The following is a 24,896-nucleotide window of genomic DNA, read 5'->3' on the forward strand; positions in this document are numbered from 1 at the left end:
AATCTACTGCCTTGAATCCTCCCTCCACACCCCAATATTTTTTACTGTTAGTAGTATGTTAAATAATCTTCACATACCAGTTATGAACCATCAGCTTCTGCACAGCCAGTAGTGCATTATAACGAACTTGCTGGTCTTCATGATGCATGTGGTTCATTACCAGCTGTTTACCACCAAGTTGTTCAATCACTCTGAAAGAGAGGAGGGGAGGAGGGGTTTTTTTTGACATTGCTTCAGCTTCTGGGTAGTTATCCTAGCCAACCACTTCACATTCAAGACCATTAGAAGGCTAAGTCAAAGAATATTTATTTGATTGAAAGTCCTTATTTCCTAGCATGTACAGCTTATTTGACATGTTGCAAATGCAAATCTTTCATTCTACCTACTGAATTTATTATTTTTTTTAAATTCACAACATCAGAAAGTGTTTGTACTGGATTCCGCTGTTTGGTACTCACTACCTACTTCCATAAATTTTTAATTAAACAACCATCAAGGAAGGAGTCCTTTTCAGAGAGGGTTATTTGTTTTACGCAGCTCGCTAAAGAACTCAGTATTGGCTTGAGAGGATTAGTAGGGTACAGCACGATCAATTATTACTTAGGAGGTAGTGTCCTCCCCTCCATAAATTGATGATAACCAGGTCACTCCATTTTTTTGCAAGATTAAAGCCCCAATCCAGTCCAGAACAGCAAAAAAATGCTATTAAACCAGCCACTTTGTACTCTTCATTGTGTGTTTTGCTATTCAAACTGTTGTAAAGCCACAGCTATTCTTGCACGGGATGCAGAACTGGCTGCTCAGTTACCATTTACAGAAAAACAGTATGGTTGAGCTGCATCTTTCACTACAAACTTCACCATAGTAGTCAGCCATAGCTTTTAATAGCTATACCAAATCCCACACAAATCTGATGAGATCTTGTATCACGTCATGAATATATAATTTCTTTAAAAAACAAAACAAAAAACTCGAAGGCAACACACTTAAAACAGTATCACCATTCAGATGTGCCTCTACGTGGAGCATTTTGGTCTGTAGGAACAAAGGAAGTTTGGAGAAAAATTGCAAGGAATATATAGATTGATTACTCACTGACTTGCATATGTTTTAGTTTTATTTTTATATCTGTTCTCTCACAGCTCACTGAGTAGTTAAACATAATATTACTTGAAGAGGCCATCGTTTGCATTACTCTTAACCTGCTGCTGTCCCCCCATTAGCTGTCTGACTTTATCACTGTTCTTTTCCTTGCCCCATTAATGCACTGCTGATGCACAACACAACACACTTATGGAAGCTGCAGAACAGTATAAAGACAGAGTGGAGATGAAAAAGAGTATTTCATATTTCATTTTATGACTCAGTCAAAACCATCCTGGAGACCATATGGAATATTATTTCCCCAATAGTATTAAACACATAAGGATGTTACACACAACAGGAATGAGTTCAGAAAAGTGAAATTGTTTGAAGCTGGAAAATCCTTACCAAGAATTCAAGAAGTTATTACTAACGTAACTGATTAAAAAAACCCAACAAACCTTTATCTTTGCCTTAGGTTGCCTCACATTTTTAATCATGAATTAAATATAAAACCACTGCACACAAAGACTATGAAAAACAAACAAGATTTTTTTCCTCATTAGAGGACTACTTAAACACTGAATTTCCAGGAAATGAAAGGAAGTAAAAAAGGCATCATGCTCCTTATGCTAGAAGCACACAAAAAAACAAAATGAGAAGTTAAAATCTAATCACAAATGGAAATACTCTATTTCAGATGACAGTACAGCACTGAAATTATGGCTCAGAATATGAAGAGTCACAGAACTGCGTTAGGGTCCTTGTACAATTCTGTGTACTGGCACAAATCATTTTCCAGTCAACTCTTTTAGACCAAATGGTAAGCAACTGTGAGGAAGGATCACAGTGAATCCCACTCCTTCAAATTCCAAACCTGCTCAAAACACTACTTTTCGTTTTGTTTTCCCTCTCCTCAACTTCTGCTAACTTCACAGCTGTAATAGAGCCCACTGGGCCAGTTATGGTGCATTAACATCTTCTGCATGGTCTGTTCCCTGTAACAACAGTGCACTAACCCAAAACAGTGGCAATTCAAACAAGTCTCTGGATGCTGAAGAGCAAGATTTTAACGACCCATTTAAAAGAGACAAAGAAGAAACAGAAAATGAAGACAAATGAGAACAGTTTAGACCGTTCTAGCACAAAATATTCATACAAAATCCACACTACATATCTAAAAGCAGACCAAGGTGAAAAAGTGAATGCAATTAAGCTGTTTCTGAATCACGAACTAAAGAAAGAAATGGCTCTAGGTGTCAACCTCTTGTATGTGAAAATGTAAAACTCATGTTCACGCCATTCAGGTGCCTGAAAAGCATTGACCTTGCACAGCAGTAACCCTTGGGCCAAGTGGAAGTTTTACTGGAGGCTGATGTTTAGCCAGCGTTTGCTTTCCGTGACAGGAAACATCAATGTTGTACTTTATTTATGCTGTTACATCGTCAGAAAATGCACATTAGTGAGCCTCATTAGATGCCCTTGGTGCTACTGCCTTGAGAACTTGGTCCACAATATGCCATTTTAAAGGCAAGTTAAAATAATTTAAGATGACATTAGAGAACAGCCAAGCAAAAACGTAGTGTTTAGTTTAACAAACTAGTCTAGCAGGAGGTGTCCCTGACCAGGGCAGGGTGGAACTATATGATCTTTAAGGACCCTTCCAACCAAAAACACTCTGATTCTATGAAACACCTTCTGTTTTGTACAAAGGGAAAGGTTAGACAGAACTAGGCCACTGCTGTGCACAGCAGGTAAACTCAAGAAGTTTTAGGTTCTAATTCACCTCTACAAACTTCAAAGGCTGAAGGACAATCTGGTTAAGAGTAGAGGGTAAATACTTTTGTTTCCTTTGTGTTTAAGATATTTGAATTCTCCTATTCTTCTAAACCAACAAATAACATCCATTCTCAAAGTGAGTCATGCAATGAGAGCGTGAAATGACAACCAGGCGTGGGAGCAGTAAATGACTATATATCAAAAACCATCATGGTAAGAAATGGACTATTACATGGAAACTGACACACAGTCCTCAGGTACTTTACGGTTCAATCCTAAAATTGCTGAAGTAATACTTAGTAAGAATACACTGGATTACAAAGGAAATTCGCCTCAGGTATTTTATGGTTCAATCTAAAATTGCATAAGTAATACTTAGTAAGAATACACTGGATTACAAAGGAAATTCTTTGAAACAGAAATTAAAAGAGATTGAGGCATTTTGGTTTGTCCATTAGAACTGAAAGCTAAATAAGTCAAGTCTGTAAGCTGAAAGCAGCTAAAATATTAGAATTTGATATAAGAATGTGGGTTAGAATAGTATCTAGGACCACCAATGCTGATGAAGGCTGACACACTTCTGAATCGGTTTAACAGCCTGGGAGCTGAGCAGAGCTGTGGTCCCTCCAGCAGTACGTTTTCCCAACTGCAGACTAAGAGATACAGGTCCTGTTCATCACCTCATCCAACTTCATAGCTTTGCTCCAGCCACTGCACGGCCATACTAGCCCAAGTATTATGCCACATTTGAGTAGATGTGTGCAAGATGTTTAAAAATCATGGCAAATTGGCAGATCAAAGCAGGAGCAACCGGTATCAGTCCTTCAGCTGTGCCTCTTACAGGCAGCAGTATGAGTTTCCACCTTACTGAAGGCTATCTTGCCTCTCCTCCAAATACCAGTTGTTATAAATCTCTACTGGAAGACACTACTTTACGGTTCAATCCTAAAATTGCTGAAGTAATACTTAGTAAGAATACACTGGATTACAAAGGAAATTCTTTAAAACAGAAATTAATAGAGATTGAGGCATTTTGGTTTGTCCATCAGAACTGAAAGCTAAATAAGTCAAGTCTGTAAGCTGAAAGCAGCTAAAATATTAGAATTTGATATAAGAACGTGGGTTGGAATAGTATCTAGGACCACCGATGCTGATGACCACTCCTTTTGAAGGCTGACACACTTATGAATCGGTTTAACAGGCTGGGAGCTGAGCAGAGCTGTGGTCCCTCCAGCAGTACGTTTTCCCAACTGCAGACTAAGAGATACAGGTCCTGTTCATCACCTCATCCAACTTCATAGCTTTGGTCCAGCCACTGCACGGCCATACTAGCCCAAGTATTATGCCACGTTTGAGTAGATGTGTGCAAGATGTTTAAAAATCATGGCAAATTGGCAGATCAAAGCAGGAGCAACCGGTATCAGTCCTTCAGCTGTGCCTCTTACAGGCAGCAGTATGAGTTTCCACCTTACTGAAGGCTATCTTGCCTCTCCTCCAAATACCAGTTGTTATAAATCTCTACTGGAAGACACAGGAGATGATTAGCAAATAAACAGCGCTGTTAATTACTAGTGGTACACAATGAACACCTCTGACCTTTCTCAGTGGGCCTAGAAAACAGTTAATTTGTTCTAATACTCTAAAAATATCTTCAAGTTGCTTACAAGACTACATGGGCTGTGAATCTTCCTAGAGTGAACAAATCTTTCTAGCACATACATGGTGTAAAGTTTCAGTCTATTTGTTCATGATTCTTCTGTCAAGACAGCAGCCTCCACACAAAGTGTTCACGGAATTCCCAACAAGCCTAGAAGACCATTCTCATCTTCCCCACTAAACCCTACGCAGAAACCAGGAACAGACCACTTCTTTGCTACAAAAATTAAGTCACACGTCCCTTTAGGTGACTGATAAGCATGATTCCTGCAAAAACCAAAGGCCTCTGTCTGCTACAGCGATCTCCTTACCTGCAAGATGCAATTACTCAGCAAACAAACATCTTTACTCACGTTTTTAAAACAAAACAAAGCAAGAAAATACAGCAACATCTGTCTGTATATTTTGACAGGAATTCAGGTTTATTATAAACATTAACACTTTCACTGAAATGTGTATTTGAGCTATGAAAGAGTGATAACTGAATCTGTGACAACATCACTGAAATTACAATAGCAATTTTTTGTGAGAAAAAAACTTGTCTCAGTAACCTTAAGTCACAAAATACTTTATCATTGTTGAAATAGTCCATCCCTACTGTAAGCCAAATAATTATAGCCCAATAGTCATCACAGAGGCTAAAAACATGTTGAATAAATTCTTGGTAGCTCCTCTAATTTCTTCTCCTGCATGTCTTCTGCTTTAGTGTAAACAACTTACTCAAGGCTTCTTCAGGCACAGGTTCCCTTCACTGTTAAGAGACACTATAATTTATTAAGTCAAAGACCTAGTTTGTATTTTCCCATCTGATCTAGTTTGTGCATTCTCACCTTCCCAGTGAATTGAACTTAAGCATAACCTGCTACCCCTATGTAGCATATTTTAATATAAATAAGAAAAAAAGCCGCAGGCAAAATATATATTCAAGCTACTCTCTTGAGTATCAACATATTGGTGTTCTTCTTACCGTTTCCCACGGGGATAGTGTCGTACATACTCTCCCACATCATGAGCAGCTACAGCCAGCACTTGGGGGTCATCAGAAACCTCGAGAAGTTTTGTCAGGATTCTAGGAAAGGATTTGAAACAATCAAGTTCTGGGGTTTGGTTTAGGGTTTTTTTGGTTTGGGTTTTCCTCAGTCTTGTTTTTGTTGTTTGTTTTTTTTTTTTTTTTTAAATCACTGATAACTTAAAATAACAAACCCTGTAACCATAAAAATGTTTTACAAGTCACCCAAAGAGCAACGCTAGAATAGAACTTTTTCCCAATTTGCAGTTGCACTTGAAACAATGGAGATCCTGCCCTATTTAACAGAATTACTAAAAGCATTCAATAGAGTAATTTCAGTGAGCCGCATCTACAAATACCTATAATCAAGGTTGAAAAAAGTATCTCCTCTTTTTTACACATTGGCTTCAAGACCAAGAGTTTTGAGTCCAAGAAAAGCTGTACTAACCAAACATATCAATATTTATAGACTGGGACAAGAGTGGGACACAAGCACAAAGCCTACACAAGGTCAACAGATGCTGTTATACAACAGACCCTAGTGATGCTCACATGCTGTTCCCAGCTCCTGCACTCTGGAATTCAGGGCCACACTGCTCGTGACACAGCAAGGGAGGTAGGACAAGCCTGTTGTCTATCAGCCTTTCACCAACTCTATTCTTCCCCTCACCTTTCAACAGTAGCCTTGCTCAGTGCAAGACAGAAAGACAAAACAGGCAGAATTTTATGCAGAATACTGTTATACAGAGTCATTTAAAAATTAAAAGGCACCCCAGCAGTTGAGAACAAAGCAATACACCACGTTCTTTGGTCTGTACAACTGTGAACTTCTCTCAGTTCAAGACCATCAACTTGATCTCAAAAACATCACTTGTTCAGTCAACTCTTCTGATCTAAAAAGCAGTTCTGTCCTAACTCAAAGACTGAGATGATGAAAGCTATACCTTGTAATTGACTCCAGTTTCATGTACTAGTTATTTTGTTAGCATGAACAGAAATACGGAGCTGTAAGAAAACAGTTTCTCAACTCTTAATATTGCCTGCATTTTTTAATTAAGTAATTTAATCAGTTTTAGTGGAAAACAGCCACCAGCAAAACAGATACAGAGGTGACTGGTGACAGCCAACATGCCTTCACAAAGGGCAAATCATGCTTGACAAATTTGGTGGCCTTCTACGAATGCACTACAGCATCGGTAGACAAGGGAGAGCAACAGATGTCATCTACCTGGATTTATGCAAAGCATTTGACACTGTCCTGCACAACATCCTGGTCTCTAAACTGGAGAGACACGGATGAGGGGAAATGGGTTTAAACTGAAAGAGGGGAGATTTAGATTAGATAGCAGGGAGAAACTCTTTCCTGAGAGGGTGGTGAGACACTGGAACAGGTTGCCCAGAGAAGCTGTGGATGCCCCATCCCTGGAGGTGTTCAAGGCCAGGCTGGATGGGGCTTGGAGCAACCTGGTCTGGTGGGAGGTGTCCCTGCCCATGGCAGGGGGGTTGGAACTCAATGATCTCTAAGGTCCCTTCCAACTCTAACCATTCTTTGATTCTATACAGGTCCAGTTAAACACAGCAAATATTACAGAATTATGTCATTCCAGACTTGAAAACTTACTTGAGTAGTTCATAATTCTTCTCATTTAGTCTTACAGCATTCTCCCTCCAAAACTTCTCAGACTTGTGTACAGGACTCCACTCCAGTCTGCCTGACTTGAGCTCAGAACTGTACTCATCGAAGGAGCTGCAACACAAAACACCTCAATGAAATACTGGCTAAGCATCTACGAGCAAAGTTTGAACCCTGTGCCCAAGCCTGCTCCCAGCAAGACAAAGCTGGAGCACGAGTTGCTATGACGCATGTGGAAGTCAGCTCTCTGCAGAGCATGAGACCTGTTCCCTGCCTTCAAGTTCAACACTTCAAAAATAAGGAAAGGCATGAAAGGAAACAGAAAAACATACCCTTCCATCCACCCCCAAAACACAACTTTTGAAGAAGGGGAAGAAAAAAAATAAAAAAAGAGGAAAAACTCAAGCTACACAGTCACATTTGGAAATTTGGTAAACACTAGCAAAAACTTGAGATAATCTGGACAGCAAAATGTATTCTAATCAGGAAGTTTTCAGCTTCAACTGGAAGTCCTATAAGACCCCTCTGAAGTCCTGTAACAATTTATCAGTTACAAAGATCATATACCCAAAGGTGAAGATTTATTTTCTATTCAGCCTGTAAATACTCAGAATAGGAAAGACTTTTATATAAAACCAGCATTTCTGTGTGCTCTACCTTATCAACTAGCATTTATGTATCATAATTCTGTATATTTAGTCTTAAAAAAGAAAAGAATTTTACCAAGGTTCATATAATTGCATATTTTTTTAAAGTTCACACTGCAAGGCTTACCTAAGGTCCTGCACGCTCTCACCAAGCTTGTCCAGTAGAAATTTGATATCTTCACTTATGTCTTCATCATCGTATTTCTGCTGATCCAAATTCTCTAGCTGCTTTAAAACTTTACACTGAATCATGGCAAGAGCATATTCCTGGCGAGTTTCTCTCTCGGTAGATTTCTCTAACAAATTCTAGGGAAGTAAAAAATTTATTTCATTAGTTTTAAGAACAGACTACTTGGAAAGAAAGTGGTATTTTAAGGAATTCTTATTGGCACATTTTGATTTAGTAAGTGACAGAATTGACCACTTCCTGAAATAATCTCTCCAAAGTAAAGTAAAATGTGCCAAAAAGCATAACCAACACTGCATTCAAGTTTAGGTCACTTAGACCTTTTTCCTTCTAGATGGTATGATACCTTCAATACCAGAAAATATTAATTCACCTGCTTTGATCATACTCCACATCTAATCAGGCTGCCTACAAAGACTATTCAAAGAAAAAGGGCAGGCTTACATCCCAAATCCAGAGACTCTAACATAAACAACTACTTTTATCTGGGATTATCGTTTCAGCTTTCTGTGCAGCAATAGCACAAAGCAGGAAAGTCTTAAAAAGAAAAAAACCCCAAACCAACCAGAAGCCATCTTTCAAACTCAGGAGTTACCATCTAGATTAGATCAACTTCCTTTGAATTTGGGAATACTCCAACTAGACATTTTAATTCAAACAGAAGCTCGTTGGTAAGACTGAAATTATAAGCACCGAATCTAACAGTCCAATTCCAATGTCATTTATTCATTACATTTCTATTCAGTTTAATCAGCTTCCAATTACGTTGTTCAATCAGAACCAGCCACCTGCACTTTTTGATAAAGCTGAAAACAGGAATTCCATATAAAAGACAAAGTCCTTAACAAACAGAACATGTGCTCATAGAAATAAGCCTTAACATCTACCAGAAATAAGCAATGAAACCATAAGAAGGAATTTGACAACATCACTCATTCATGTCACGGAACCATTACATTTAAGGTTCCTAAGACAGACATCATATTAGTGGGGCAGAGCACTGCAAGTAAACATTAAAACTTGCATACTGAAAATAAGACATATTACTACTTTTAATGACCACATACAATTAACTTTAATCAGCAAAAAAAACTTGTTTTTCAACGAGAGAACTGGTAAGTAAAGGATAATTTACAGAAAGTAATGCTAAATTACTTAAGAGTTAAAAGTTCTAGCAAGAGTAAAAGAGCAAATAATGAATCTTAAGACAAAACTCAACAAGTTCAAGAAGCAGGTAGATAAAGTTTCCAAAGAGCTCCCAGTTAAGAAAATTATAGGCAGATGTGGAAGCTACTCCAAACATTATTAGTATCCCATACTATACTGAGACATTCAAGCTTTTCACAGTGAAATTGAAAAGATACATTAGTAAAGTACAAACAGGAACATATGATAAATAGAATGCATCAGTAAACTACTCAGTGCCAAAAAAAAAATCTTAAGGTACAAAATGAGTTACAAAAAAAAAAAAATCTTAAGGTACAAAATGAGTTATAGGCAGGAAACAGACATAAAAGAAGAAAGTATGAACAAATGAGGAAAAAAAAAATTAATAGTTAAAGAGAGAAATTAATTCATTCAAAGTAGACAGAAGTACCCAATATCTGCTACTTTACAGAAAAAAAAATACATTACAATTACATATTTAGAGTGCAGGTAATTAATTTGTCAGAGGTGAAACAGGTCAAATAAGGAGAAATCAAGTATTCAAGAAGATGTATGCAAGTTGTCAAGACTCACAGCATACCTTCAGTAACACACAGGCAGTAGAGATGATCTGGGGAATCACCAAGCCTCATCCTTTATGCAATTCACATATATGTATTTTTTTTTTCCCCATGAACTTACAGTGTGGCCTCTCACGCAGGAAAAGGGGTATTTTGCCTTTGCTACCTATTTTTAATTTTGCTTCAGAACTCACAGCTCTGACGTCTAATTTCTAATCTATTTTTTCCAGGCTGCTAGTTTATCACCTCATTTTCATGCCAACATTACTCTTTAATGTTGGAGAAAGAAAACAACTCATTTTCCCAAAGCCTGTAACAGAACCATCTTTTTCTTTCTTAGCCTTTATTTATTAAAAGAACTTGGCTTCATTTTTGTCTCCTCTGTTTCTAAAATCTACTCCTCCTACTCAGAACACAAATCCTGTTTTAAAACAGGATTATGAGTTGCTATAACATTCCTGTATTACATACAGAATGCTTAGCAAGCATGTCCACAAAACTACGTGCACACGCACAGTTAGTGTCCATGAACACAAATTAACACTCTCACAATGAAGACAAACCTCAGTTATTCCAAATTATCTAGGACCAGTGATCTTCAGGTGAAGCGGACACATCAAGTCAACTAATCACTTTTACATGAATATTCTCATTCATCTTGACACAGCCTCCAAGAAAAGATTTTTGGACCAGTAGATAAAAATAATTTCTAAGTCGGTCAGTTGGACAAACATATGCATGTTTAATATAATATTTTAAAACAAAGCTTCTTAAGGCAAAATTTATCATGTATTAGTAACTACAGTGTTTTACACTAGTACCAGCAGAAAAAAGAATCTCGAACTGAAGAAGGGAGATCTCTAGTGCCTGTGCTAACATAGCTTTTTTTAGTCAACCTTATTTTAAGACGACATTGAATAGCAGAACTCTATTATTTATAATAGCATGTCTATTACCTGTAGCAAAACTCAGTTCACAAAAAGAAAAAAGGAGAATTAAGCTTTCAATCCAGTTTACTGATACACTCTAGCAGAAACAGCTGTGCATCACCAATATTTGAGACCTCCTCATCTGAGAGAGAAGCACAACACGATTGCAGTCAACAAACACTTACCCGAAATGCTGCAAGGATGATTCTAGTTACTTTCTCTTTGACGGATTCCTGAAGAATATCTGACAGCACTGGAACAATATTATACCGACGGAGGTATTCACACATTTGAGGACTGAATGCCAGCAGCCACACACAGAAAATCATCTGATACTGAAGCTGGAAGCCACATTTGTTGCTCAAGACCCCCATGATACTGAAAAATAAAGACAGTATACATCTAGTTTTTAAATAATGACTGCATCGATTGCATTTATCCACCCTGAAACATTGAAAGAAAGGGTTAACAGGAACTTATTGGAAAGAGCAGCTGAGGATGAGTATACACCACAGTATCCTGCACCAGTATTTATCACTGTACAAGCAGCTTGTTCAGAAAGCCATCTTTTAAAGATGTAGTTATTTCCTCCTTAGCCTTACAGCCATAAAGCAGCTTCTCTCATGTGAGCTGATGTGGTACTGAATCCATCTCTAGGCTCACTGAGACTCTTTTTCTACTGACATGCTTGGAGCATTATTTGTCATTCTAGGAGAAACAGAAACACAGAGCTACTCCTTCAGAGTTAAGAAAAAGGAGGAGTAAACAGACAGAGCAAAATCTACACAAATTGAACTCATTTCCTTAATTTTATCTCTCCCCAGGAGCGTCTGAAATGAGCTGAAGTAGTCATTATTTAACAAGAGAGTTCTCAGAAAACAGCTTATACATATAACACACCACAGATATACAAAGAACTGCTAGAGAAAAAATAAAAGTCACAAGGTCTCCAAGAAGAAGTCACACAGAAGCTTTGTTCAGCTGAAGCTTTGAAAATCTAATAAGCCATTTACAAGTCCATTCCAAAAAAGCTAACGCAGTTTAAAAAAAAAATTAACTACTTCGAAGATTGTTGCTATCAAAATTAAGACAAATTCAAACTTCTTGAAATGCAGGCTTATTGTAATGCTTTAATAGTTTATTGAAAAGCTTGATGAAAAAGTTTGTTTCAACAGTGGTATCTTGACACACGTGAACATCTTTTGAACTTTCACTGACTTTTCTCCATTTCAGAGTACAGGGGTATTTTTTCCTAAACTGCAAACCATATTGTCACCATCCCCAATAGAGGCACACATGGCAGAAAAGCCACTATAGACAAGCATTTTTTAAAGAATGAGTGACAACATCCTAACCTCACGTAAAGCTATTTCTGAAGAGAAGCTGGATAAAAGAATGACCTACTTGAAGTCATATGTAGAAAAAAAAAAATGAGCTTAGCTCTAGAACCTGCTTCTCCTTTCACTAATATTTTCAGACTGAGCAACTCCAAGCTGAAAGACAAGGAATATTAGCAGAAACTCATTTTGTTAGTCCTTGATCTATTAAATAAAAACCAGAGCATCTTCAGCTGAAGACAAATGGCTTTATTCCCCTTTGGATACTTATTCAAGCAGTTCTTCATGAAGAGTAAAGTAGCATTAAAGCCTCAACATTGGTACTTATATCTGCAAGTTTCAGTTGTCTATTTGACTGCGTTAATATTTTTGCACTCAAATTGAGCAGCTGTCTTTTGCAAAAGAGTTCTATTCCAAAACAGGTCAGTGGAGAACGTGCTATTGGTAAGTGCAAGCATATCCATATAAATTGAAATAAATGCTCACCAATTTACTCCATCTGCTTCTACCCACGCAAAGCGATATTCATTGACCCTGAGCATCAGCTGCAGACATCCAGCAACACATTGTACATACTGGGAACTCTGGGTGAAAAGAAGAACACATCACTTCTTAAAAGAAGAGTTAGGTAGCAAGTACTGAAGTTCAGTTTTCCAAACCAGGCTTTACTGGCATACTTCAACACATTTTTCTTCAGCATCACTTCCAGGTTAAACAGGCTCACTCTTATAATGCCTTATAGCCCTCTACTTAAAAAAAAAAAAAAAAAAAAAAAAAAGTCTTACAAGAAAAGGTGAGAAGCAAATTATAAATTGAGAAGAGTTCTGAATAGGAAGGTGTTATGCAAGTAATACCATTTTACATTACCATAACAGATTTTTATAGCCCATTTGAACATGCCAACTTTCAGCATCTATGAACGAAGGCTGCCTTCTGTTTGATTATAGTGCCAGAGCCCTGCCGTCCACAGAGTCAATTGTTATTCCACTGAGTAAACTTTGGGAAATAAATCAGCAAACGGGTTACCAAGCTTGAAGAAGTTTGCTAGTGGTCATTGTAGAAAAAGGAATCTTGAGCTCAGGGTCTTCCTACTCCCATTTTCCAACTCAGAACAGCAGTGGTGTCATTACAATTGTATTTTCCTAAGCATGTGCCACACAGTAAGTACCATGCTTATCATAATGAGATGTATATTTATACCAAAAAAAATTACCATTAGACAAATAAGTATGCAAAACCATCCTCAAAGTTTAGCTCTGCATTTTAATTTTTTTTTCTTCCTTTCATTAAAAGCTCAGCACAGCATACTGTGCTAAGAAAAGAATAGTAAGACTAAAAGTTTCCCATAAGGAAAACACTGAAAAATGCACCACTGAATTCTATTTTCATTCAGACTCCTCTATCACAAAAACAGAATCATTTAAACAGCTTTTCATCTCTAAAAGCACGTATTTTCTGTGCAGTAACACATATGATGGGCTGCAGTTCAAAAATGAGGTTTGGTCAACACATCATCACTTCCACTACACCAACAGAAAGATCCCAAAGTACAACAGAAGCGACATTTTTTTCCTCTCTTCTTGTTCAACTACTGGCATTATCTTCAGTAATAAAATGTTGGGTTTTTTTTTCCTATAAGCCTTTCTTTACTAAGTGCCTTGAAAGTTTTAAGGTAGATTGCTCACATAATACGAGGTCAAACCTTTCAAACATGTAATAAAGAAATTAGGGAATGCCACATGAAAAGAGACAATAAACAGAATTAAAAATAAAGATTAATTCATTCTGTCTCTCTCAGAGATTACGACCTTGATGTAAAAACTGAATATCTAGGCCCAAAACATCATACAGAACATTCATTTCCCTGGGTAGGTATTAACTCTCATACAACATGCAAATAAAACAGCTATAAACACACAGACAGCCCTCCCACCCCAAATAATGCATTCATTTATCTGCATCACCAACCTGTGTACTACTGAACTTGGAGTTTTCTTTTTAAAGAATCTGTCATAAAAGTATTCTATTCCAACACTATTATAATTGAAATTTCATAATAGCTCCCAGCCCTCATTTCCTGTGTAAAATGCTACAACTGCCTCTCTAATTTACTCTGAAATAAATTAGTCTGGACCTGCTTGGAAATCCTGCGCAAGCTGGATCTGAAATCAGAACACTAACGAAGTCAAGGCAATGCTTACCCAACTTAATTATCCTAGCCCAGATCTGCACTACCAGTTCAGCTGCTTTGGGACCCTGCAGCAGTTCGGCGGTACATCCACGTAGTGCTACAGTACAAAGACTGATTTCTAAGCAAGTTAAAAGAGCTCACAGCTCCATAACAAGTTGTGTTGTGTGCTGTAAACTATTTACTCTTTTACAGCTGTATGACTGAGGGCTGTCAGCCTGACAAAACCTAACAGTATAGCACACAGAACTGCACATGGAATACTGAAATATTTCAACTTCTCTGCTCAGTCTGTCATTTTACCCCCATCCATGGTCACACATAAGTCTTACACCTTTTCTTTTGCAAAGCCCAGTCAGGTTTTTTTTTCAGAGGCTTTTCTCTAAAGCCGTGACTACATTTAGAAGAAAAAAAAAGAAATCCAAATTCATATTTAAGTCTTCTGAAAAACTGTAAACATTTTCAGGTTGGAAAAGGAACAAAAGATCAAACTGAATCCTACTCCACATTCAAAAGCTCTGATAAACCACCCCATTGTGCCACAACAAAACAGAAAATCCAGTTCTGATGATCACTTGTGTTTGCTGTACTGCCCCAGTTCATCTCCAAGCTCAACAGCCGTTATAGGGACATGAAATTCAGCATAAGTAAATACTGACAAGGCAAAAAGGACAATCCATTTTGCCCTGAATTCAAGCTATTCAAATATTAAAAGCTTACAGCTTGCTCTTGTAATTTCATGCTACAGAGACTGAGGGGCGATCTCAGGTTTCTTCTACAAATCCAACAGTTCAGTGCTAAACCGAGAGCATTGTTCAAATATTAAATTTATTGCACACAGTTTTTTCCAAGTTTTAACAGAGAGAATGCTAGATACATCTACAATTTTGACCAAAACCAATTTGTAAAATACATACTTCCACTGTCAAGATTTTCTGCAAAATCAGTGTTTTTAAAATACTTTTGTTTCTTGGCGCCATCACCTGGCCCTCTGTTGTCGTACAGTTCTGACTCCAAGTACTTTCTCTTACTGGCACCAGAACAGCTCTGCACCTCAACCCAAGGAGTGGGTATCACCTGCCCAAACCACCAAATTGACCAACTTCAAACATATACTCACATCACTTGTGGAGACTGCTCCTGCTTCCACAGAACCACGTAGTTTCTAGGGGGGAAAGTAAAAAAAAAAAAAAAAAGTCTCAAATCAGAGTTGTCCTTCACCCCTACAGAATAGTTGTTACCAAGTTTCTTTTAATTGTCCAATCTCTCTACTTATAAAAAGAAAATATTAAAATCCAATAGAATCTTTTCCTGGCCAATATATTATAATATATTGTATTTATTTCACACACAATCATGTCTAGAAGAACATGCTTGGAGCCAGTCCTGGTAAATCAAGATTTAAATTTATTTCTTTATTTTAAGTGTGTATTTACTCAAGACTTTTATCCAGCTTCATCTCAGAATTTGAAAACTGTTCTCTTGAATCTTTCTGAAAGAAATTCCAGCTTTAAGATTCTTCCTTCAAAGAAAACAAAGAATTCCTTTTTAATAAACCCAGTTCGGAAATCTACGAAAAAGATACTGTTAATAAACCTACTGAATGATTTTTAGCTCTCCAGAATCCACTTTTGCTGCAACACCACTGGGTTTTGATAAGGGTTGAAGGAAAAATCTCCAAAAATGAATACAAAGGAGAACGATTCATCTTTCACAGACAAGCCAGTGTTAGGCAGATCATACTGAGCCAATGCCTTAAAAAAACCTGTCCAAATAAGCCAGGTTTTATTTAATTGCAAGAGACAGGACTAAAAATAAGTACTTTGTACTATGGTAACCTGGAAAAAAGTTTTGATATCCACTTCCTGCTGCCATGTGACTTTTCATCCCAGCAAAAAGCTCTGAGAAACAGAACAATCCAAGGAGACAAAAAAACCCAAAACTGTCATCACATGTTTTCTCAGTGTCCAGAAGAAAAAAACCAATGTTAACCAACAGAAAAGGCAAAAAGCCCATTTTTGTTTAATTTACATTTCAAGGACTAGAACAGAAAAAATATTAAGTTAAAAACTGTGTGTTTGAATAAAGGATATTTAGCTTTAAAAATGACAAAGTAAAATTTTAGTTTTGTTTTTTTTTAAAATGAAAATATACCTCTTGCTTCCACATCTGTATATTCATATTCTCGAAAAAAGTTTCCAAAATCAGTGTAATGTTGAAACAGAAATAGCTTTTTACCTGTGAACTGAGCTGAGTTTTAATCCAGTTGAAATAGTAATTCAAGTCACTGCCTTCCATAAGCTCCCTCCCCCAGGCAGCCAGTTTGGCAATAATTCTTGCTGCCTGAAAAAAAAAAATGCAATAAACAGATTTTTCAAATGCAGCATTCAGAATTTCAGAATTCAGTGTAAAGTCCTACGAGCTCTGGAAACCAAGTTGAGGTAGAAGATGGCACGTTACAGAAATCTGCCTGTTTTCTATGTAGGGGACTCCTCATGCCTAGTAATTTTGTTTCTTCGGTGTTCTGCTACTTCTACTTCCTAGGAACTGGCATATTTTCATACTGTTATCAGACACCTGTAGCTGATGAAGCTTACAAGACATCAACGAAGAACTTGGAAGGGAGCTATCAATGGGCTACTGCTGTAAGACACCATTTCAGTCAGAAATCCATCAACAGTAAGACACTTAATGGCCTAACACACACATGAGCAGGCTTAAAGGAACTCTGGCATACACCAACACAAATGACTGCAAAGTATTAAAGTTTTTTGTACTTAAACTGAAACAAGTCACCTTCAAGAAGGGAGAAACCCAGAAAAAGAAGAGCAGAAAACCAAAAGGGAAGGTAGAATTTAAGAATGAAGTTGAGGAGTAAAAAAGGTAGTCGGCTAAAGAATTTTCATGATGCCCATGACACAAGAACATACATAATGAGTATATTTCATAGAAACATAGGACAGTTTGGGTTGGAAGGGACCTAAAGATCACCGAGTTCCAAACCCGCCCAGTGCCATGGGCAGGGACACCTCCCACTAGACCAGGTATAGCAGACCATATTTCTGGTGTCAGCCTTTCCAAATGTTTGAAGTAACTGCATTGCAGCCTGCAGCTTATTTGCAGGAAGATTTGAGCCAGTTTATACATAAAGAGGCACTCTGAGCAAGAAACTACTGAAGGAGGAGTTTGCTTTCCCAGCTCCGTGATGCAGCGTGGAGACTATTCCATACACCTTTCCACTCCACTGAATTTAGATGTGCAACACCACCACCACTGATTTCTAGAGGGATTACAAGAGCCTGCAACAAAAATCTCTACGCTGAAATGCATCAAATGCACTTCCAAATACAGCCAAGTAATCCTATAAAAATCCCTGCAGCTTTAAATCATGAGATATTAGATCTCCAGTCTACCATGCTCCTGTGTTAAAACTGCTGCCTGGCCCCTGAAGGAGACACCATTCATGGCAAGCAGAATTTGAGCCTGGACACAGGGGACAAGTATTTTTATCTGTCTACACGTATGCAGTGATGTGGGCATCAAAAGTCTCCCAGTGTGCATAGGAAGGAAAAAAAAAAAAAAGAAAAAAGCAACACAACAAAACCCCCACAAACCTAAAGCTTTGATTTGAAAACATTCATGTGCTTGAAAGGAAAAAAAAATATATGCACAAAGAGTACTAAAAAGGCATAATTAGCACCCTGCAGTGCTAAGGGACATGGTGTAGGGGAGGACTTTGTAGAGTAGGGTAGATGGTTGGACTCGATGATCCCAAGGGTCTCTTCCAACCTAGACGATTCTATGATTCTATGATAATAAGGGAGCAAACTTAGTGTTTTAAAGTGGATTTGTGTCACATGAGGTTCTCTGTGACTTGTATAATCATTTGTGTATTTTTGCAGTACCTAAACACATCTGTGAGCACAGAAATACTGCACATAGAGATTTCTATACTATACATTTGAAAGCCACCATTCCAAGGAGACTAATTAGTTTGCCCTGCAAAGGTCTAAAAATCACACTTTGCCTGAACACTTGACAAGTCACTACTGTCCGAGTTTGCTTAGACTGCAATTTTGCAGAAAACCACACACCCCAACCTAAAATCCCCCAATAGCTTCCTCTGTCACCCGCACCAAGTAAAACCTGATTCCACAGCCCTGCCATGAATCAGTCCAATTTAGAAGAAAAAATACACCACAATCAAGCCTGACATTTTTCTTGAAAATGAGCCAGCTGACTATTCAGGTGACAGCACAGCCACACACACAGTTGCACTGGCCACACCTAAGGGCAAACAGCATGACTTGCCTGGAATTCCTTGTACCACCAGTACTGCCACCACAGCACAACGCAGCCCTGATTTGATTCTACCACGCTGTGCCAGCATCAACATATGCAGTGAAGAACAATTCGTAGCCATGCACTCTTCTCCCTTTTCAAGCCATAATACAAGTTTGATTGGGAGAAACTATGGTCTCCACTAGGAATTTACAGTAACACAACCGTATTTTTCATCCCACAAGGAAAAAAAATTGCTGGGATGAAATGGCCGATTCTCACCACAGATGACAGCAGAACATTAAGAATTCCAGAAAAGTTACTCCATATACACCAGCAGCACTCAGTGGCTCAAAGCAGGCACCACAGCAGATACCATACAATGCACGTAGTTATACTCAGTTTGGCTGGAAGAGATTTAATTTTCTTCACAGCAGCCCATATGATGCTGTGGTTTAGACTGGTGACCAAAACCAGTGCTGATAACACAGCAGTGGTTTAGCTGTGCTCACACAACATCAAGGACTTCTCTGTTTCTCACTCTACACTTGCAGTGAGTAGGCAGGAGGGGGCAGGGGGAACAAGAGGCTGGGAGGGACACAGACAGGACAACTTGACCAAAGAGATATACTGGCTAGGCATTGGTCTACTGTTGTGTGATTGCTTTTGCATCGCTTCTTTTTTGGTGGATTTATTTTGGGTTCCTACCCTCCTCCCTTCCTCCCCCCGCTTCTCTTATTAAACTGTCTTTATCTCAACCTATGAGTTTTCTCACTTCTGGCCTCCCAGTTCTCTCCCCAGTCCCGCTGTGGGGAATTGTGCAAGCAACTGGGTGGGAGCTTTCATAGAATCACAGAATTGCCTGGGTTGGAAAGGACCTTTCAGATCATACAGTCCAACCATCAGCCTAACACTGGCAAAAACCATCACTAAACCATATCTTTAAGCTCTATGTCAACCCGTCTTTTAAATACCTCCAGGAACTGTGGCTCAACCACTTCCCTGGGGAGCCCATTCCAATGCTTAATAACCCTTTCAGTGTAAAAAATTTTTCCTAATATCCAATCTGAACCTCCCTTGGTGCAATTTGAGGCCACTTCCTCTTGTCCTATAACCTGTGAGTTGTGAGAAGAGACCGACCCCCACATCTCCACAACCTTCTTTTCCTGTCAGCCAGGATCAACCCACCACAACAGCAAAGTTATTTCTTCCCCAGTATGCTTACAAACCATTTTAAGCAGATTTCAAGTGGCATTATAGTAATTTGAGAATATGAGAGAATAATGTTCATCAAGGTAAAGCTATTTCCCTTTCACAGTATGAGAATTCAAATTCTAATATTTGTACAGCATGGCAGTTGTGACAAAAGTTATTTTTCTAGTTATGTCTTACTGCGCTTAAACAATTCTAAAATCCTTGCTTTTCTGAGCCTTTAAAACCTGCTCAAATCTCCCAGAGAAAACAAAGTCAATAAACAATGTAACTTTTCTTTCTTAAATGTGGTCAAGTGAAGTTTGTATTAAGAATTACTGGTCTAGACTGCAAGAGGAAAGCTGTCCTGGCAGTAGTTTAGCTTCAAACTCCAAATTCTTCTAAAGAAAGACAAAACCAGCATTTTTCTCTACCATCTTCGGAGACAGGTTCATTTAAAACTTACCATATGAACAGTGAAAAGATCTTGTCGATTCAACATGGGCAGAAAATAGGACCATGCGGTGTTTTTACCACGTTTTGCATAATCGAAAAAGATACAAACACGCTGGTGATTTTCCTGTAAATATTGGGAGAAGGGAAAAGATCAGAGACTTGTAAAAGCATTCAACATAAAGTAGGTATTTGCTCCTCATTATGCTGGCATACATTATCAGAGCATATCCTGATATTGTAACAGCTTATGAAAATTTGTTTTGACAGTTACTTGTGGATACAGTTCATTTCAGCATTCCAACATTAAGACTAGAGATTCGGACCAGGGGGAGGCAAACTTTGGCACCCTAATTATATCTCAGTAGTCCAACATCTGCTTGAGTAAAACTGGATATATCCTTCTGATGAAGCAAGCAAAATGAGAGAAATGAGAGAAATGAGAAACTAGCTAAATACTGCCACTTTCCAGAGGAACACTACTCCTCACCCAATCAATTCTGCTTGAATGAAGTTCATACAAAGTTTTCCACATGTTGCTACTTCCACACAAAAGCCTATTGTTCAACAAAGTGGAACTTCAGAGAGAGGTAAGCTAGTCCTGTCTCTCCACTCCTCTCAATGAGGAGAGAGCTTTTATCTCCCAGATGAGGCTGCAACTGGTTAAGCTGTTATCTCGGGCAACCTGCATACCTCAGAGAGGACACAGTCACCAGAACTCTGTTCTCCATGGCTTCTAGGCTGAAGAAGAGACCACAAGTACCTGAACAAGTGCCACGCACAGTTTCTTCAAGTATTTCACCTAATAACCACTGTGAAAAGCAGCTGTTACAGTTTCTTCAAGCATTTCACCTAATAACCACTGTGAAAAGCAGCTATTATGGTTCTCCTTAAAGCAGACCAGAGAAAAGGTCATGCAAACCTGAAGCAGAAAGAGGAGCTCTGCTCTTTCCTAATAGCCTACAATATAGACAGTCTTCCAGAAAAATCAAATACCTAGATTCTTGCTTTTCCCCAGCATTTCCATATAATTACTAGCCTGGTGGATAGCAAGCTTTCATTCTAAAGAGAAGCCTCCCATTGAAGTCAAGCTATTACAACAAAGTATACAACTCCTGTCAAGGATGGTAAAACTGTTTGAAACACAAACTCCAATGAGAACACTGTCTCCACTACCCAAGGAATTTAATTTTCAAACTCCCCTGGCTGAAGGGCTTTCCTCCATCAATTCAGCACCCTATTAGTGATTTTACGGACCAAGAACCAGCTAGGCAAGCCTACTTGCTGGAATATGATCTATTATGCACAGAATGACCCAGATGTAGCCATGATCCAAACACTGGCATCTCACCAAGCATCAGAGTTGCAACCAACCCTTTGCTGAAATGATCAGTTACTGCACCACATTGGCTGGAAATTGCTGTCCTCATCACTGACTGGAGAAGGGCAGGTGTCACTAGTGATCTGACAGTCATAACCCTTACAATGATCAATGTTCTATATGGCATGTGTCAAAAAGCACTCAAAAATCCTCTTAAAATGTGCTGTTCAAACTATGAAATAAAAAAATAAAATAAGATCTGTGGAACACAGTACCTTGTTAGAGAGCCTCCACTCCGTGAAGGCTTGTTTGAAGAAAAATGGCAGTGTGATCAAATAAATCACTGTTAGCATCTACAGATACGCTATACAGAGTCTAGCTAAAAAGATCAAAAATAACTAGATAAATGAGTTCAGTTTACAGTATAAGTAAGGAAGAGACAGCTCTGGAAGCAGAAAAGCTGAAACAACTTCAACAGGCTGTTAATCAGAAAACTAATCTGGTTTGCTGTTAAGGTGCGGGGAAGGAGTGAAAAACTGCCTTTGGCCCTGAAATACATAGTGCTGCACCTTCCTAGGCAGCTACTGACTACACTGATAAACTGGAAATCCTGAAGATCTCGTGTCAACGTGTGAATAATTTAGCATCTGTCATTTCTGAAGAAGCATAATGAAGCTGACTTGGGTGCTATTGCTACCAGCACCATCTACAGTGCAGGGTCTTAAAAGATTTCACAAGCAACAGACCGTGCAGTGTGACAGGGTCACTAATCCAGAGAATCTGTTCCATGTATTTATCATATGAATAGATTAAGAAATATTTCCTCAGGGATTCCAGTATGTTAACACCCAGGAATAGGCAGTACAGTGATATTCTTCTAAGGCAATCGCCATATTAATTTCACTTCTGACAGCCTCCAAAAGAAATCTTTCTTAGAACAATGATTAAACCTGTAAGTTGTACTGCTGGAATAATCCTAAACACCCAGGTAGGCTTTCGGTGTGCTCAAAACACAGCTGATATGACATTTACAACTTCACAAGAAAAGCTCCGAAATGTAATGGCAGAACCACAGATAGTCATTAACAACACAGACAAAAGCTGGATGATGTTACCTACGATAATTTCTCAAGTATCAGCTATCAAAGGTAGTGACCATCCTTCCTCAAAACACTTTTACTCAGAGTCAGTGGCACCATGAGAGGCAATTGTTCAATCCTTGAATAATTTCTCACTTAAAATCTTCTTTGCATGTACTAAATTAAGACTACTTAGGCAAAGACAGGAGACTTCTTATCATCTGTTGTGGATTCTTCTGCTTGTGCACTAAACTCACAGTCATGGAGTCAATGGCCAATAATGCTGCTTTCTGGAAAGAATCTTACACCTTGAAAAGCTGCAACCGAGGGTTCGTAAAACATGACTGACAGCATATTCTACCCTCTGAACACAACCAAAGGAAAACAGAAGTCCTGTTCCAGCCTTGCATGGAGAGTTAGGAAGCCCTGGGATGATGCCAGGCAGATGCCTGCACACAAGACACCCCTGGATAACGAAGTCACATAGAGCAATGCAGCCTTTCAGACACTGAAGCAGAATTTTTAAAGTGAAAAAGGCATCCAATTTCAAACAAAAGCAAAAATATACTGTGCAGCGACATCTCTGTTCTCCTGTATCACTATAAAGCCTGGACAATTTAAAGTCATTATGTTTAACATTAAGAATTCCGCATATGCCACTTCTGCGGCAGGGTAAGGCCCTAAATAGAGAAATGTCAGTGCACAACCATAAAGTCAAAAAACATGTTTATCAAGACATTGATATTTGGGCCACACTTGATGAAAAGTATATCGAAAGAAGAGATGAGAGGGTCAGAGTGACAAAACTGCAGATGGGCACGAATAAACTGCCACCACCAGTATTATTCTAGCAGTCAGGGCACACACTCAGGGCTCTAATGTGCAGACAGGCACCTGAAAGAACACCATAATCCCCATCTTATACATATTGCTGGAAGGAAAACTCACATGGTTCATCTCCTACAGCAATGCCCTAAATGGTTAAGTTATCACCAGACACACAGCAATGCCCTAAAGTTAAGTTATCACCAGACACCTTTCACTGTAACCTCATATTCAATGTAACATAAAATAGCAGAAGAAACTGTCAAACAGCCAGACATTCTATGTGAACGCCAGGAGAAAAACTTGAACAACTCAACCCATCTTGTTAAATTATTACCTCAACCACTTTCTCTTAGCCCATTAGAGAGTGAAGAAATGCAAAAGCAAACATAAAACAGAAGAAAAGAAACTGTCAAACAGACAGACATTCTATGTGAACACCTGGAGAAAAACTTGCACAACTCAACCCATCTTGTTAAATCATTACCTCAACCACTTTCTCTTACCCATTAGAGAGTGAAGAAATGCAAAAGCAGGATCATGTGATTGAGCAAAGACTCCACTTGACTTGCCCAGGTCAGCACAGAAGTCCTGACACCAAATTTAATAGCCTACTCTTCTAAGTCACTGTATCCCATAGCTACAACGAACTACATATTTCATTGAAACAAAAGTTCCCATTTTATAAATAAACCATGGAGAACTTCAGAACATACTGTCCTAAACAGTCTAACTTATGTTGGATACCTGAAGCTGCACAAACTACACCTTTTTGCTGAGGGTGGCCAAACAAACACCTTTGCAGGAAAAGCTTCAACAACTTCAAGTTCGAAGTTGTACCCTATCTACACAGCAGGAAACAACAGATATCACAAATCATCCCTTAGCATCCAAGTCTTGCATCAAACATGGTTGAGAGCCAACAGACACCCATACAGGTCTGTTTTATTTCCAGAATATGAACGTATTTACACAAGTCTAAATTACCCATACAACTTTAGTCTTAACATTTAACTTCTGAAGACAAGATCTGAAAATTTAAAAGAATATTTTTTAATACAGTATGACAAACACCTGAAGAGACCTGAATTAGGCTAAGACAATATTAAAGCATGCATTTAAAGACTTAAAAAATAAGACAGGTTATTGACCTACTTGCAGCATATCATCAACCATAGTCAGAATGTACTGAACCGTCTGTTCCTTGGAGATATGAGTCATCAAGTTTATAAATGTTTTAGCACACTAGAAAAATAAGAAAGGCATTAAAATTAATATTAGAAATTATCTTCATTGCTTTTGATAATATAAAACAGGACCTCATTAATTCACAGTTAGGTCTTACATAAGAATTGAACATCCCAACATCTTATTCAATTGCAATAAGAGATGAATGCATTTGGCATTACATGACAAAGAAAATTTTCTGTCACATGGATCGTTAGCTCTTTACAAATTGTTTTATGGCTTTCAAATGAAATAACAAGTACTTGCTAGTGAAAGTCAGCAAGATGCTTTGTTGAAAGACTGATTAGAAAAATCTTTTGTGGCAGTGAGGAGAATCAGCGAGG

General features: G+C 38.3%; 1 protein-coding gene across 1 annotated transcript in view; it reads right to left on the minus strand.

Annotated features, from left to right (window-relative positions):
* Positions 1-24,896, minus strand: part of ATP6V1H (ATPase, H+ transporting, lysosomal 50/57kDa, V1 subunit H) — a 49,128-nt gene that overhangs the window by 11,535 nt on the left and 12,697 nt on the right. Inside the window, exons 4-13 of the mRNA XM_014937018.1 lie at positions 24,481-24,570; positions 20,114-20,227; positions 16,414-16,518; positions 15,296-15,340; positions 12,474-12,571; positions 10,836-11,028; positions 7,935-8,113; positions 7,149-7,274; positions 5,486-5,587; positions 78-191 (exon numbers count right to left, since the gene is read on the minus strand). Of these exons, the coding sequence (XP_014792504.1) occupies positions 78-191; positions 5,486-5,587; positions 7,149-7,274; positions 7,935-8,113; positions 10,836-11,028; positions 12,474-12,571; positions 15,296-15,340; positions 16,414-16,518; positions 20,114-20,227; positions 24,481-24,570 (1,166 nt within the window). The remainder of the gene's footprint in view (positions 1-77; positions 192-5,485; positions 5,588-7,148; positions 7,275-7,934; positions 8,114-10,835; positions 11,029-12,473; positions 12,572-15,295; positions 15,341-16,413; positions 16,519-20,113; positions 20,228-24,480; positions 24,571-24,896) is intronic.

This window comes from Calidris pugnax, unplaced genomic scaffold, assembly GCF_001431845.1.
Source record: "Calidris pugnax isolate Ruff unplaced genomic scaffold, ASM143184v1 scaffold51, whole genome shotgun sequence".
In the NCBI taxonomy this organism is placed as follows: Eukaryota; Metazoa; Chordata; class Aves; order Charadriiformes; family Scolopacidae; genus Calidris; species Calidris pugnax.